Source organism: Cervus elaphus, chromosome 18 (assembly GCF_910594005.1).
Source record: "Cervus elaphus chromosome 18, mCerEla1.1, whole genome shotgun sequence".
NCBI lineage: Eukaryota > Metazoa > Chordata > Mammalia > Artiodactyla > Cervidae > Cervus > Cervus elaphus.
In genome coordinates this window covers 52,461,927-52,477,024 of record NC_057832.1, presented here as the reverse complement: position 1 = coordinate 52,477,024, position 15,098 = coordinate 52,461,927, and the positions used below count along the sequence as shown (strand labels likewise).

The following is a 15,098-nucleotide window of genomic DNA, read 5'->3' as shown; positions in this document are numbered from 1 at the left end:
AGCAACAAAGACCCACCACCCCAAAAACTAAAAATAAAAAGTATATAACTCTTCTTAAAAATGATATGACATGTTACCCAAGTAGAATACCTAAATTTACCATGTGACCCAGATGCTGGCTGTTTCTGAGTGCAGCTTTGTTTAATTCTGAGCAAGCATTCACACAGGGTAGCGTTTCTTTCTTATTTTTTGGAAAGAATGCACAAAAGAGCATTATTGAGCCATGAGGGTAAATACAGATGAGAGAAAACTAAGGTAAAGATCTGCATCACACAACCCATAGCCAACTATTCAAACTGCCCTTTAACTGTTTATTGCCACATCCCCACCACCCCAGAATATCTGAGAGAGAGAAACTAAAAAGTTTAGCATGGTTGGGGCATGGGAAGATGGGGAAAGTGTGTCAAATAGTGAGACCCGAGAGGAGAGGTCAGGCGGTGAAGGTCACTTAATCCCCGTTGAACAGTTTGGATCCAGTTTGTCCCAGAAGCTCAGGCAAAGCCCAGTAGGGTTCAGGGAGTTTCCGTAAAAAAAAAGAAAGACAGTGGCCAGGGAGGAACCGGGAAAAGGAGGCAGCCTGAGGGAACAGCGTGGCAGAGGGGAGGAGGAAGAGGAACGAAATACGGAGCAGGATGCTTGTTACAAGAAGCATGGATCTGTTTCATGAACTAGACAATTTTTAAATTAACCTCAAAACCTGATACATGTGTTACCCATGTGTGACTAATCTATGTCTGCCAAATCTCATGACTAAATTGGCTAATTTAGCTAACTGCTCTCAAAGGAGATCAATTCTTTCTCTTGAAATATGGAAATCAATAAAGGAAAAATATTGTTTCCCGGAAGTATTCTGAGCACTGGGGATTAATCTGTTAAACAGTGGTAATACACTATACTTTCCATAAGGATCAGTCAATCTTATCATTTATTTTCACCTCTCATCTACATCCCTAAGATAAAAGATGAAGGGACAAAGAAAGTCAACGTTGCTATCACCTCCAAGTGGGAGTGGATGACTACATTTTACATCTCTTTAATTCTTCATAGACACAGTTACTTAGATGCCTAGTTTCTTTTATGGGAATTGCTCTCACAGTCCTTAGGCCAGCAGAAACTGGTTTCTACCAGCAAAATTCTGTACTTCTTTGAATACATTTCTCACCCTAGATGAGAGACACGACATCTTTAGATTTGAAGACGTACTAGTTCTTTTAGCACTTGGTATATCTTGAGGACTTTGGAAACAATAACTGCTGTCTTTTAAAATATTTGTGTGGAATCTCTTTCTTACCTCCTTATGGGGCTGGTCTCAGCATAGCACTTCATTCTGTAGGAAAAAACACCCACCGTACAAAATAACGGAAAGGTGCTTTAAAATCATGGTTTCAGGGACTTCCCTGGTGGTCCAGTGGTTAAGAATCCACCTTCCAATGCAGGGTTGGTCTGAGCTCTGGTTTGCAGGTTTGAGCTCTGGTTCAGGAAGATTCCACATGTGGGAGGGGGTGGGAGGGACCTAAGCCGGTGCACCACGGAGCCTGCTCCCTAGAGCGCTTGCGCCCCAAGTACCGAGCCTGCGCATGCTGGAGCCCCGGCCGGGCAGCTAGAGACAGACCTTCGTGCTGCAACAGAGATCCTGACTGCCGCCACTAAGAGCCACCGCAGCCAAAAATAAATAAAAAAACAAAAATAAAATTATGACTTCAGTCTCTCACCAGAAATCATGAGGCTTCAACTCACAACAGTTCTATGACAACCTAGAGGGGTGGTATGGGTGGGAGCTGAGGTGGGAGGGATGTTCAGGAGAGGGGGGACATGTGTACACCTGTGGCTGGTTCATGTTGATGTATGGCAGAAACTAACACAATATTGTAAAGCAATTATCCTCTAGTTAAAGGAAAACAAAAAACAAAGCCTGATTCCAAACCCACTCCCTTAACTATCGTTCACAAATTTCTCACTCACCCAACCCAATCCTGCTTTCCATAATCATTCTTTGGCTCTTGAAAAGTTCCCTGAATTTTCCTCAGACCAACCTGGGGAGACCCCTTCCCCCCCCTCCTCTCTGGATCTTTCTGCCCTTTAGTGAACCCTTTGTCCCAGTCAATGCAATTCAGTTCAGCTGGCCAGGTAATTTTCAGTCCCTGCCCTCGCCTCTTCCCTGTGATCTGCACAACCCAGCTGATGAAGATAGAATGGTCTTTAGTGGATACTTATGAGATGGGGTGAGGCTGGGAATATCCACATGCTGTTGGTGGTGGACTTTTTAAAAATTTCACAATTAACTTTTATATTTCAGCAAAAATATACCAACATTGTTAGGGAGATCAAAGCAAAGGATCTTGAAATCCGGATACACAGGAAGAAAAAACGTGAAATTCATCGGAGGTAAAAATTACTCAAGGACTTATCTAGTTAGTTTAGAGAGGGAAACAAATATTTATTTCACAAGTTTCAAAAATTCTTGTGTTTTCACAGACTCAGAGAGTTTGCTAAACTGTATGACACTATTCGAAATGAAAGAAACAAATTTATTAACTTACTTCACAAAGCTCACCAGAAAGTCAATGAAATAAAAGAAAGGCATAAAATGTCATTAAATGAACTGGAGATTTTAAGAAATAGTGCAGTTACTCAAGAAAGGTAAGTCTTACAGTAACTACTATCTTCTGAGTCACTGAATGATAAAATACCCTGGGGATGATAAAGTAGAAAACAAGTCTTCTACAAAGCTAGAAAAGCCCTTGCTCACATAGCTTGCTTTAGAGCTGACAAGCTAATGAGCATTTGAATGTGATTCCTTACGCTTCTTCTTGGGAGCTGTATTTTTTTTAAGTGAGGGGAAAACTAAATCTGTAACTATTCTCATTTTATTTTCATCTATTCATCTAGAAATAAAAGCACAAATTTGACAGTCTGCATTTAAAGTTAGAAGACAATCAAATGTTAATTAACCAACCTAGCATCTAATGTGCTTGTGGGATGCAGTATAGCAGAGCTGTTAAGAGAGGTGACTTTTCTAGACTCAAATCCCAGTCCTGCCACTTACTAGTTGTGTGACCTGGGGCAAGTAATCCTAGCTCTCTGGGCCCACTTTTTTTAATCCATAGAAATAGCCCTTTACATAGGACTTTTTGTTATTAAGTGAATTAATCCAATGGTTGTTTTTAAACTTTATTATTTACCATGTGACAAGATCTGGTGGACTCTCCCACCTGTATTTAGTCCCTGATTCATAGAATCTATGCAACCTGGACTTTTTCTGGTGGCCACTATTGCCCGGTTTTCTTTTCTAAAGATATTACAAAATAGGCTCTTGTTTTGGGGGTAGTGGAAGGGAGATGGGAGTAGAGCTGGGAGGGGACTGGTATGAAAAGACAAAGCTATCATCCTAATCCGGTTCTCATCCTACATGAAAGCAAATGTCATTTCCAGAGGCCATGCATTCATTTGGCATTGATTCTGATGCCATATTAAGTCAAGCACTACGTTAGGTCCAGTGGACATTGTCAGATATAACCACCTTCACTCTCAAGACAGCAGAGTCCCCTGGGGGCAACAGAGCAGTAAATGAATCACTGTAGTCTCTTGCTTTGATAAAGGGGAGCAGCAGATTCTTGGGGCACAAAGGAAAGATGTCCTAATCCAGATTAGAGGAAGTTGGATACTTGGAAAATTACAGAAATTCCAAACAGTATGACATGATGAATATCATCATTACTATTACTATTGTCATTTCAAGGAACATACTAAGGCAAGAGCTACTTTGACAGTTTATTTCTCTGAAGTCTTCATTGTTTTTAAAGAAACTAAAGGAAGTTATAATCATACCCATTTTCCCATTATTTTTAAAGAAAGCTACAAAATTCTATGCTGAAGCATGCCAACAACATTACCATCAGAGAAAGCATGCAAAACGATGTGTGCAAAATTGTAGCAAAGCTTCAAGAAATGAAAGAGAAGAAAGAAGCCCAGCTAAATAACATCGACAGACTTGCCAACATGATCACAATGATTGAAGAGGAGATGGTACAGCTTCGAAAGAAATACGAAAGAGCTGTTCAGCGTCGAAATGAAAGGTGAAAACCAGGAACCTGATGTGAGAGTAAAGAACCCAGAGATCTGATTTAGAAATGTTGCCCATTTTTCTATGTAGACTTGACAGGACATTTGACACTTAGATGTCATTAGCCTCTGCAAGGCAGGGAGGGGGGGCTGCATGCTCTCCTTGAAAATAAGACACTTTGTCCTCATAAGAGAGACAGGCAAGAGTAGGGTTTGGGAAGCTGCTCGCTTAAAGATCACAGTCCTTTCTCAGGCTACCATTTAGGATACTATCAAATTATTTCAGAATAACTGATATAAATAACAAGTCTTTGGATCTTATATTCACTTTGGGGACAGATTTATTAAATGATTCATCCAGTACATTTTCTCAGCAAGTAAGTATCACCTTCAAGAGGTGTTACTCTTGAAGCATTACTTCTCCCAGCTATAATATTAATCGATTACTACTTAACAGTTTTCCCAAGCTTCTTGTGCTCTAAGAAATCTGACATTTGAGACTATAGAACCCTGTAGTAATTACGTCAGGCATTGTTTTTTTTTTTTTTTTTTCCATCAAACCTTGATGTGTGCTATTCTGTGTAAGGCTGTGTTCTGTGTAAGTGCTGGGCCCTGAAAGTAAAAAAGGTGATAAAGCATCGCACCTGGCTTCTGATGTCAAGAGATTAAAGAAGCTCAGGAGATGACCCAGTGAATAGTAAGTGAGACAAAAAACAGAGCTAAGATTAACCAAATATAACCCTGTGCACACATGTCTTGAGGGAGGTGAGAGAAAGAAAGGAAAAGCAATCAAAGATTGCTTTGGGATAATAGATGCCGACAGTATCAGGGGAGAACTTCAGGGTCCTAACGAACACAACTTTTTCAAAGGGCTGGCAGGTGTTCTCTCTGGGAAAAGAAAGTCCTCTTATGTGGCTCCTGGCACAAATCGAAGCATGTAGGCAGTGTGCTCCCAGACCCTGGTCGGTTCTGTGAGGCTGGAATTAGAAAATTCTTACTTTGTTTTTTCCCCATAGTCTCCTCAAGAAGGGTCTTTCCCCTGGCATGATTTCAAAAGACAGGATTTTGCTTATGGGGAAATGTGCATCAGAAATATTTAACTGTGAAAGAGCCTAATGGGTCTGGCAAATTAGAGAGAGCAGAATAGCTGCAAGAAACACATTCCCTGGCTGCCTGCCTGGGTACTTCTGGCCAGATCTCGGCTGGCGAGTCTGGCCCATGAAAAGGGTCTACAGAAAATCAGACTCTGGGATCACATTGTTCGTGTGTGCGAAGTGACATTCTTTCCCACACCGGGAAAACCTTTGGGACGTGCAGATATACTACGGCCAGCCAACAACATAGTTGGCTCAGAGTCCAGATGCTAAACAACCCTCTCTGTCTAATGCCCAGAAAAATTCAAAATTCAAAATGTAGAGTTTAACTAGAAAGCCAACAGTGAGTATCTTCTGGAATTATGCAATGTTGATGTGTTATTTTGCACCCAGATCCAGAGGGTACCACAATGACTAGTAAAACAGTGGCCTCAACATCCTCTCAGCCTTTGCCTTTTAATTTGACTGTAGTGGTGTTCAGCTGATAGAGCGGGAAGAGGAAGTGTGCATTTTTTATGAAAAAATAAATATCCAAGAGAAGATGAAGCTTAATGGAGAAATTGAACTACATGTCCTGGAGGAGAAGATCCGATTCCTGAAACTGAAGATTGCTGAGAAGCAAAGGCAGATTCACGTGACCCGGAAATCACTGCCAGTCAAGAGTGCCTTGGATGCTGACTTAGCCGTGCTCCAGATTCAGGTGGGACATGTATTCATGACACAATTCCTGGGACCATTTGCCTTTTTTTTTTTTCCTCCTTTGTTTGTATGTCATATAAGTTCTTTCTTGTAAATCAAGTCATGCTACTCCTGGTACCTAGGAGAACTCATGAGTTACATGTCTTCTTTACAAATGCCCTTGAATGCTGCTCCAGGGTACAATCTGTGCTTCAGACATCTGAACTATAGACTGTCTTTCAATCCCTGGTGAAACACTTTCTGCCTTTCCTGGAACTTAGACCCTCACAAATCTCAACTCTAGCTCAGCTTCTTCAGAGCTCAAAACTTGAGTCATCCAGGCTTTTGCTGTGTGTGCTCAGTCATGTTAGACTGTAGCTGACACCATGGACAGTAGCCCACCAGACTCCAATGTCCACGGGATTTCCCAGGCAAGAATACTGGAGTGGGTTGCCATTTCCTTCTCCAGGGGATCTTCCTGACCCAGGGATTGAACCCCACATCTTCTGCATTGGCAGGTGGATATTTTACCACCGTACCACCTGGGAGGATGATAGGCTTCCACCACCACCCACATAGTTATGTTTTTGAAGCCTGCTGGAAGATCCTGCAGACCATCTAGCTCTCTTACTTTTGATACTCTTATTCTCTAGAGCCAAGATTTTTGTTTCTTATACATTGATAATCATCTATAGACTCCTTGTTAACACCTGTAATTTCCCTGTAATTTAGTAACGTGGCCTTTGATGTGGTTTTTTAAAAGTAGAATAATGTCATAGCATTTAAACACAAAATAGCCAATAAATAAAACCATTAATATAAAGCTATTTTCTTCTTATGTAATAATTATACTTTTTTTCTTAGTGAAAATAGAAGAAAAAAAAACTGAAACAATTGAGGCTAAATTTTTTCCATTGATTCAATGTAGCAGGAACACATTTTAACCTATGTTTCTAAAAAGTCACCTTTGCTTTCAGATTTTTTGATTATAAAATTAGGACAAGTTCCACTTACGAAGTTTTGTAAAACATGTTAAAAAGTTAAAGCAAAAATTACATCCCTAAGATATAATTACTATTAAACTTACGAAAAATTTAGATGAGATCCTCCTGGTCTTTTTCTAGGTATACAGGCAAATGATTTTCATTAGCTCATGCCATAGACACAGTTTTGGGTCATTTTTTTTTTTCAATCATGTCACGGAAATTTATAGGACTTTATGAAATTGGTTGATGCATTTACTATTTCATGGCATTTGAATGTGTAATATGCTATATAGACAAAAGGATCTTTCATTTTGCACAAATATGCTAAGGTTTGGATTCCAGTGTTTCTTTAGCTATATGTTCTCCCATTCACTTCTTCAATAAGTGTAGCCCTGAGTCAGACAGATTGGCTGGAACAGCCCCCAGGCCTCCCCCAGGTCTCCCCCAAACTAACTCCTGCTTCCAATCAGTGGTTCATTTGGGGGATCCCCTCCTCAGATCGCAAACACAGCATCTGATCCACTTTTGTGTCACACTCCTCTTTCCACCCGCACTGACACAAGGCCATTCCTGTGAGGTCTGTGTCTGTAAACTGACTTTACTGAAGAATTGGGACACCAGTGTGAGAGGATACGTTAAAGAAATGCAAAGAAATTCAAATTAAGTATCAGACAAGTAGAGTTCTTAGGACCCACCACTGGGAACAGTCACCCAGGTGTATTGACCCAAGCAGCACTCCAGCCTAGCTCCATTTCACAGGCTTGTCTTTCCATCCTTCATCCACCATCTCCCTTCCACAGCCTCACCATTCCAGATTGCCCCCCAGGGGCAATCTTAGTTAGTTCTAAGCTAAAGAACAGTTGAAGAGAAAGTTTCCCTTTAGTCTTCAGACTGCATCTAATTATGTAATTGTATACTCAGCACTAATCACTTGGGCCCTTTGAAGGATATGATGTGAAGTTTTGAACTTCAGGCAAGCCCCTGCCATGTAGTGCCAGATCCCTGTCATACCCTGTTGTTTGTTATGGTGACAGTGTTTTGTGGTCTTTTTTCCTCCCCCCAATCTTCCTCTTTTTTGTATCATTTTCAGAATTCTCTTAAGGTTTGAATTTTTTGGTTCCTTGAAACAGTTTTTAATTGCCCAACAGTCTAATCCAAGGATTATCATGAGTCACATTTTCCTGCAATATTTTATTTATAATGATAGCCTCTTTTTAGGGTCCTCAGAAGTCATGTGAACTATTTTAGGACATAAGAACACCATTTTATATAGAAAAAGAAAACAGTTTTTCTTCAAGCCCATGGGAAAATAAGATCAGTCAAGGTACCACTCTGATAAGCAAGTACCATATATTTTTTCCTATTTAATTCCCTAATTAACCATGGAGACATTAAATATTATTAATAACAATTACAACAAATGCTTAATTACACATAAAAGGATACTTTAACTCCATATTAAGGGCAATTAGGAAGTGTGGAGAGAGAAAAAAATATTCATGTCACCATTTGAAATTCTTTTTTGCTGGGAGGACAAGAATAAATTTAAAATTTTAAATTCTACCTAGATCACTCTTGGACATGTCAAGTACTCTAAATGTATTATCCCTTTTAATGGGTCAATCCCATGAATTTGGGATTTATTTTCCCATTTGACAGTTGAGGAGACTAAGGTTTAGAGAAGATAAGTGATTTGCTTGAGATTATACAGATTTTCAGTAGAAAAGCTAAAAGTGATGACTCTTGGTTTTCGCTGTGTTAAACATCTCTCCCTATAAAACAGCTAGTTTTAGCTGCCACTTCTCCTTGGGAATTTCTGTATTTCTTCATCTACCTCCAAAGTCTCAGGGTCAACAAATATAGTTGATACATGAAACAATATATTGGGTGTTTACCAAAAAAAATACAAATAGTTCAGGCTATTCCTCAAAGACTGTGCACTGTGTTCACCTAGTAATAAGAACTTCACTCTTCTCTGGTAGGCCATTAAGCCTATTGCCAGCAAAGGGATTTAAACTGGAGTCTGGTGTGTTGTCTACCCTGTGTGCTATCTACCTTGGCCCCTGTAACAGCATGCAATAAAGAGATCAGGTGTGTATAGTCAGAGCTCTGCAGCTACGCAGTATCTCATGAATATAACACAGATGGGAAGTAATAAAAGGACTGGTTATAAAGTCTTTTTTTTTTTTTTTTTTTGATGCCCCAGAAGTCACCACCTTGCTTTGTATTAATAAAGTCAGTTAACAGGCATCTTCCTCATGGTACCATGAGTGAGAAGAAATACTGTCTCACCCCGAGTCACAGCTGAAGGATTGTTAAGAATTCCCTTCCAACTGTGCCTGGAAGGACCCTAAAGACCCTGGGCTATGTGACTTTAAGATTTACTGAGCAAAGTTAATGTTTCTTTCTTGTTTAATAGTTTTCACAGTGTACAGACAGAATAAAGGACCTGGAGAAAAAGTTTATAAACCCCGAGGGAGAGAACAGAACACGCTTACTTCCAGGGAAAGATATGACTGAGGAAGAAATGATCAAAAAAGTGGATGCGGTAAATGTCTTTTCTTAAAATAGCATGTTATCCCCTTGTTGATCACTGTCACAGATTATCTGTGGTACTGTTTCATGTTATGCAGATTAATCCCTCATGATTCCAGTCACTAATGTAGTCCTTCCATTGTAATTTAGTAAGAAAAGCTAAGCTTGACTTTAGATGTTGCCAAAAGAAGCAAAATTTGAGTGCTTTCAAGATACCCATCTCTGTCTCACAGCCCATAGGAGCAATTTTGGCATCTTAAATGAATTAGTCTTCCTGATGGAAGCATTGGGGAGGAATGACAATATGGGAGCTAGATGGAGGTCCATTTTTTTGCCATGGGGAGAAAGAACTCCATAGCGCGTGTGAGGGGAGGGGATGGAGGAGGTTGAAGAGGGTAAGTCTGGACTTTGTCCAGTTCTAAAGACCTTCTGGAGTTATGAAGGCAAGAGGTTTTCACTGGGGGGAAGGGGGAATAGTACTCTAATTAGGGAAGATTTTGACTTGCATGACTTTTTTTCTCCCTTTGAAATTCTTTTTAACTGTAGCTGGAACTACAGCTGGCCAAGAAGGAGGAGAAGCTGCTGGAGAAGGATTTCATCTATGAACAGGTCTCCCGGCTCACAGACAGGCTCTACAGCAAGACGCAGGCCTGCAAGCAGGACACACTACTCTTAGCCAAGAAGGTCTGCCCAAGTTTCTGCCCTCTCTCTTCTGCCCTTCCTCCTCTATCACCCTCATTTTCCATAGATGGCTTCACTTACTGAGAAAAGCCCTGGAGAGGTGAGGCTTTATGACTAGAGAAATACAAAGAATTAAAATTTATACTGTAAAGATGACTCTTAGAGAATCGCCCAAGGTAAGTTTCAGTCTTGTTTCCCTGAATGAATTCTCATTATAATGGGAAATTCTAAGCCTTTCAATGACAGTACACAAATTTCACTTAACAGAGTATGTACTCAAAAATAACCATCATTATCTTCACATTTCATGTGCCATGTTGAATCCTTTCTACTTCCTTGTGAAGGGAGGGCCTCACACATCCAGTAGTTTGCATGGGAATTGCCGAAATCCAGAAGCAGCCAGATCCCAGCAGCGTGTTCTTTAGTCTCTTGAGTCGTGTCTGACTCTTTGCAACCCCATGGATTGCAGCCTGCTAAGCGCCTCTGTCCGTGGGATTTCCCAGGCAAGAAGACTGGAGTAGGTTGCCATTTCCTTCTCCAGGGGAATTTTCCTGACCCAGGGATTGAACCCACGTCTCCTACATTGGCAGGCAGATTCTTTACCACTGAGCCACCAGGGAAGCCCCCCAGAATGGAAGGGAACCATTAAAGAGAACAGCAGTCACAGAGCACCACGGGGCAGAGCTGCCACCAGGCCCCACTAGGGAGGAAAGGCCAGTAACGCTGAGCTTCCTAATTCCCTAAGCTTAATATACCAGGGCTTCTGATCCAAAGCTGAGGGGTCAGGCAGAGACTGGAAGCTATACCGAGAGGCGGGAGGCTTTGCACTGCCTTTGCAGCAGGACTTCACACTGTCTGGAGTCAGAGGGTCTGCTGCCTGCCTGGCCTCCCCAGCCCCTTGGAGAATCCTTCTGTGACAGCTCAGGGTTTTATTCAGTCAGCAACAGTTGCTCGAGCTGCTGTGTGCAAAAGGGGAAAGACCCAATGTCCACACATTGCTAAAGGGAGGAAACCGTTAAGAAGATACCACAGATAACAGCGACACCATGCCCCCCACTGCGGGCTCCTGAGGGCAGTGGTTCTTTCTTATTCTTAGTTTTCCGGATGCCTCACATCCTCTAGAAACACATTTATTGAATAAGTTGACAGTTTTGTTTAAGAAACAGTTCTGGCACACTATATTATTATAAATCTGAAGCCTTCTTGGCCACTTTTATTTGGTTTTTCCTCTTCTGTTCTAATCACTTCCACTAATGGACTGCAGCACTTGTGCAAATCTCAGCTTTGCCTCATAAAATAAGAAACCTTTAAGAAACTTTTTTAAGCTCATAAACTTAGCCTGAATTAGCATATCTGGAGTTTCTTTAAATGTTGCCCTCTTTTCTTTTGGAAAATGAATTTCCCTTTCTGTGGGGGAAGTTGGTTTTGCTTAGGGTTGGCTTGTCAAAGCTGATGGCAGTCTCTCCAGTGGTCAACTGGAAAGCCAGAGTAACACAAATTGGAGCTGTCGAGACCATACACGTGGCCAGGAAGGTTCCAGCAGAACTAAGTCCTGTCCTCATGATTTATCTCCCCTTTCCTTTCCCCACCTTCCATGCTCTCTACCTGGCTTTCATCCTCCTCCATTTAAAATAACCTCTTCATAGTAGGCAGAGTTGGAAGATAAGACATTCAGATCCCAGATCTGTGATTTACCAACACTAGCAAGTGATCTTGAGAAATATACATAATCTTAAAACTCAGTTTACTGATCTTCTAGGGAAGAAAGTGTTTTGAGGTCGGGTGTAGTTTTTGGAAGCTCATATTTGTGTCTCAAATTACCTTGGTTCAGAGGACTGAGCAATTAAAATAGACTAAGAATGTATTCATTCCTTCATTCAACAAACATTCAGTTTTAATTTTGCCTCCTATATTCTAAGCACTGGGAACATTATGAGTAAAACAAATAGTCCTTGTCCCCATGAAGTCCCATCATTCCTGTGGGATGACAGGCTATAACCAAATACATTTATACTATGATATCAGTAGTGAAAGGATATGAAGAAATACTAAGGCAAAATAATACAACAGTGAGCGTTGGCGGGTGGGAGGAGTCATCTCTTACTGCCCCACCAGGGCTACAGCCACACTGAAAGGCCATGCAGTGGGCCAGAAAGCTTATAGGAACCACCAATTCCAACTTTTACTTCTTTTCTGTCCTTTAAAATCAAATTTTCCACTTAGTCTTATCTTTTAATTCTTTGATTCTTTAATTCAATGATAAATAGCTTATAGGAAAAGGTAAGCACATGCGCATTAACACACACAACTAGGAATATTGCATTTCAAATTAGTGTCCAGATAGCCCAGTTCAGCTCATGCTTGCTTATGACCTCATAATGATGCATCCTTGGAACTATGATCAATAAAACATACATGTTGAAGGGTAATAGCTTCTATTAAAAATCATCACAGATGCTGATTATCTTTTTTAAGTCAGTGTATTAGTAACTAATACAGTTCCATTCTATCAGATTCTCCCCCCTGGATAAGTAGCAAACTAGTAAGAAGGCAAAATCAGGTCAAAACTTAGACATCAAGAATATCCTTTCCCTTGTTCTTACCACCTCTTAAATATGAAGACACTAAACTATTCCCCTCAATTCTACCCACCTGGAAATCCGTTGACTAGATGAACAGATCTCTTTCTTTTCCCTCCTCCTTGTCCTTATTTCACAGCCAGAGTGTTGGGCTGAATCTCTGAGCTGTCCTCCAGTGATTAATCTCTGTGAATTCCCATTTAACCTCTCCCTTCTTCAGGCAAAAATGCCACCCACTATCCCAGCCAACCAGTATCCTGTCTTCATGGAGTGTATACACAGGCTAAGCCTTGGACTTTTTAATCCTAGATGAATGGCTACCAGAAAAAGATCAAAGATGCTACTGAAAAAATGATGGCTCTTGTTGCTGAGCTGTCCATGAAACAAGCTATGGCCATTGAACTCCAAAAGGAAGTCAAGGAGAAGGAACAGTTCATCTTCACTTGCAATTCCAGGATGGAAAAGGGTCTGCCCCTCAATAAAGACATTGAGAGAGAATGGTTGAAAGTACTTCGAGATGAAGAAATGTATGCTTTGGCCATCGCTGAAAAGTCTCAGGTAAGCTATGGCTTCTGTATTTTCTACATTGCATTTGTAAAGGGTGCCAGGAAGGGCTGTTTCAGGGGTTGTCAATCCTCCCAAAATACATGAAATTTTTCTACTCCACCGTACACAGAGTCCTAACAACTCATTAGAGAGAAGCTTTGCTTTTTTAAGCTATTATGTAGGTAGTCAAAGTACAACAGTGTAAACAGAATATTCCCTGGAGAGCATTTGGCAAGCACCATGTCCCATGCCAGGCCTCCCACTGGCATGGCAACGACCATGCTGGCGTTGGTTTTATCTTAGATCTCTAGTCTCTGTCTCTGCAGCCCTGCTCAGACCATACCTTACTCTTCGATGTCCATCTGCTGCGGCCACCACAGCATATTGTGAGGCCTCAAGCATATGCTCACCACAAGTTTCTGCAGACTCTGCATTTGGTGCAGAAGCGATGACTCCAGCGCCACCCTTCTCCCACCAATGACCTAACTCTATCACTGACTCCACAGGAGCTCTGTGTCCAGCTCTTCTTCCTACTCCCACGACCCTTCAATAATCTGAGAGTGGAATTTGGCATCTCTTTCAAAAGAGACCTACAACTTACTCTTGACTATGGGGCGGACATCCCCAGAAGATCACTGTTCACTCTCTAAGCCGAGAAAAAAGTGTATTCCAAACACATACTGAGAATTCCCGAAAATAGGGTCTGACTTATCATTCTTACACTCACTGCCTAGGATTGTATTTTTGAAGGCATTCAGATTTTTACCTGTGGTGTCCCAGCTGTCATTTACCTGTCTCCATTTTTTCCCCCAAGTTCTTTTTAATGCTATAAGAGATTCCTGTTTTCCAGAAATACAGGCAGAATCTTGAGGCTCAAAGCAAGCTGCTGACCTCTTCTCTCCTCTGATTCTATTTTACTCCTATCTCTTCCTTTGTACCGTTTGCTCACCAGTGACCTACCAAAGGAAATAGATTATCCTGCCTTTGTCACAGAGATGGAAATAACTAGTGCTTACGACTAAGCACCTTCACTTTCACTTTTCACTTTCATGCATTGGAGAAGGAAATGGCAACCCACTCCAGTGTTCTTGCCTGGAGAATCCCAGGGCCGGCAGAGCCTGGTGGGCTGCCGCCTATGGGGTCGCACAGAGTCCGACACGACTGAAGTGACTTAGCAGCAGCAGCAGCAACATAAGATACTGAGTTTGGAATGTGGTGACTTTAGGCTCTATCAACCAGTTTGTGATCAACCCTAAACCCCAGGAACAGCGTGATGCTTGAGCCACATGGGTCACTCTAGTGAGAGGAAATGTATGTGGGGACGTGTGTGGGTTTGGTGACTCTACCCCCACACCCTTTTGTCCCTTGAAATGTTGGCCAGCATAGCCAAAGGGTGCTCAGATCCAGCTGTGTCTGATGGGCCCTGGGGATGAAGTGACTTAACCACTGTTTTCAAAAACTGAAAAGGATAAATCATTCTTTGCAGGAGTTCTTGGAAGCTGAAACTCGCCAGCTGCCCAATGGTGTTTACACAACTGCGGAGCAGCGTCCAAATGCCTACATCCCAGAGGCAGAGGCCACTCTTCCTCTGCCAAAGCCGTATGGCGCTCTGGCTCCTTTCAAACCCAGTGAACCTGGGGCCAACATGAGACACATAAGGAAACCTGTTACAAAGCCGATTGAAATCTGAACATGTGAACCAACCCAGGCTTCTGAAGGAGATACTTCAACCAGGCTTCTTCATATCCACAGCTGGAAAATGTCAGCAAATAGCCCTAAATTACAAACAAATACAGTATCCACAATTACCCAACAGACAACAACATATACTTCCTTCCTTTCACACTCATTGATTTTTCACTCCATCTCTTGATTACATTTCAGAAATATATAGTAGTCTGAGTGCTATAAAAATGCAATAAAAATAAATACCTTTT

At 41.4% G+C, this 15,098-nt stretch overlaps 1 protein-coding gene across 1 annotated transcript in view; it reads left to right on the top strand.

The window, feature by feature from the left end:
* Positions 1 to 15,093, top strand: part of CCDC146 (coiled-coil domain containing 146) — a 144,023-nt gene extending 128,930 nt beyond the window's left edge. Inside the window, exons 12-19 of the mRNA XM_043872043.1 lie at positions 2,297 to 2,385; positions 2,476 to 2,640; positions 3,852 to 4,076; positions 5,628 to 5,856; positions 9,240 to 9,368; positions 9,902 to 10,039; positions 12,925 to 13,173; positions 14,648 to 15,093. Coding sequence (XP_043727978.1) covers positions 2,297 to 2,385; positions 2,476 to 2,640; positions 3,852 to 4,076; positions 5,628 to 5,856; positions 9,240 to 9,368; positions 9,902 to 10,039; positions 12,925 to 13,173; positions 14,648 to 14,851 — 1,428 coding nt within the window. The 3' untranslated portion in view covers positions 14,852 to 15,093. The remainder of the gene's footprint in view (positions 1 to 2,296; positions 2,386 to 2,475; positions 2,641 to 3,851; positions 4,077 to 5,627; positions 5,857 to 9,239; positions 9,369 to 9,901; positions 10,040 to 12,924; positions 13,174 to 14,647) is intronic.
* The last annotated feature ends 5 nt before the right edge of the window (positions 15,094 to 15,098 follow it).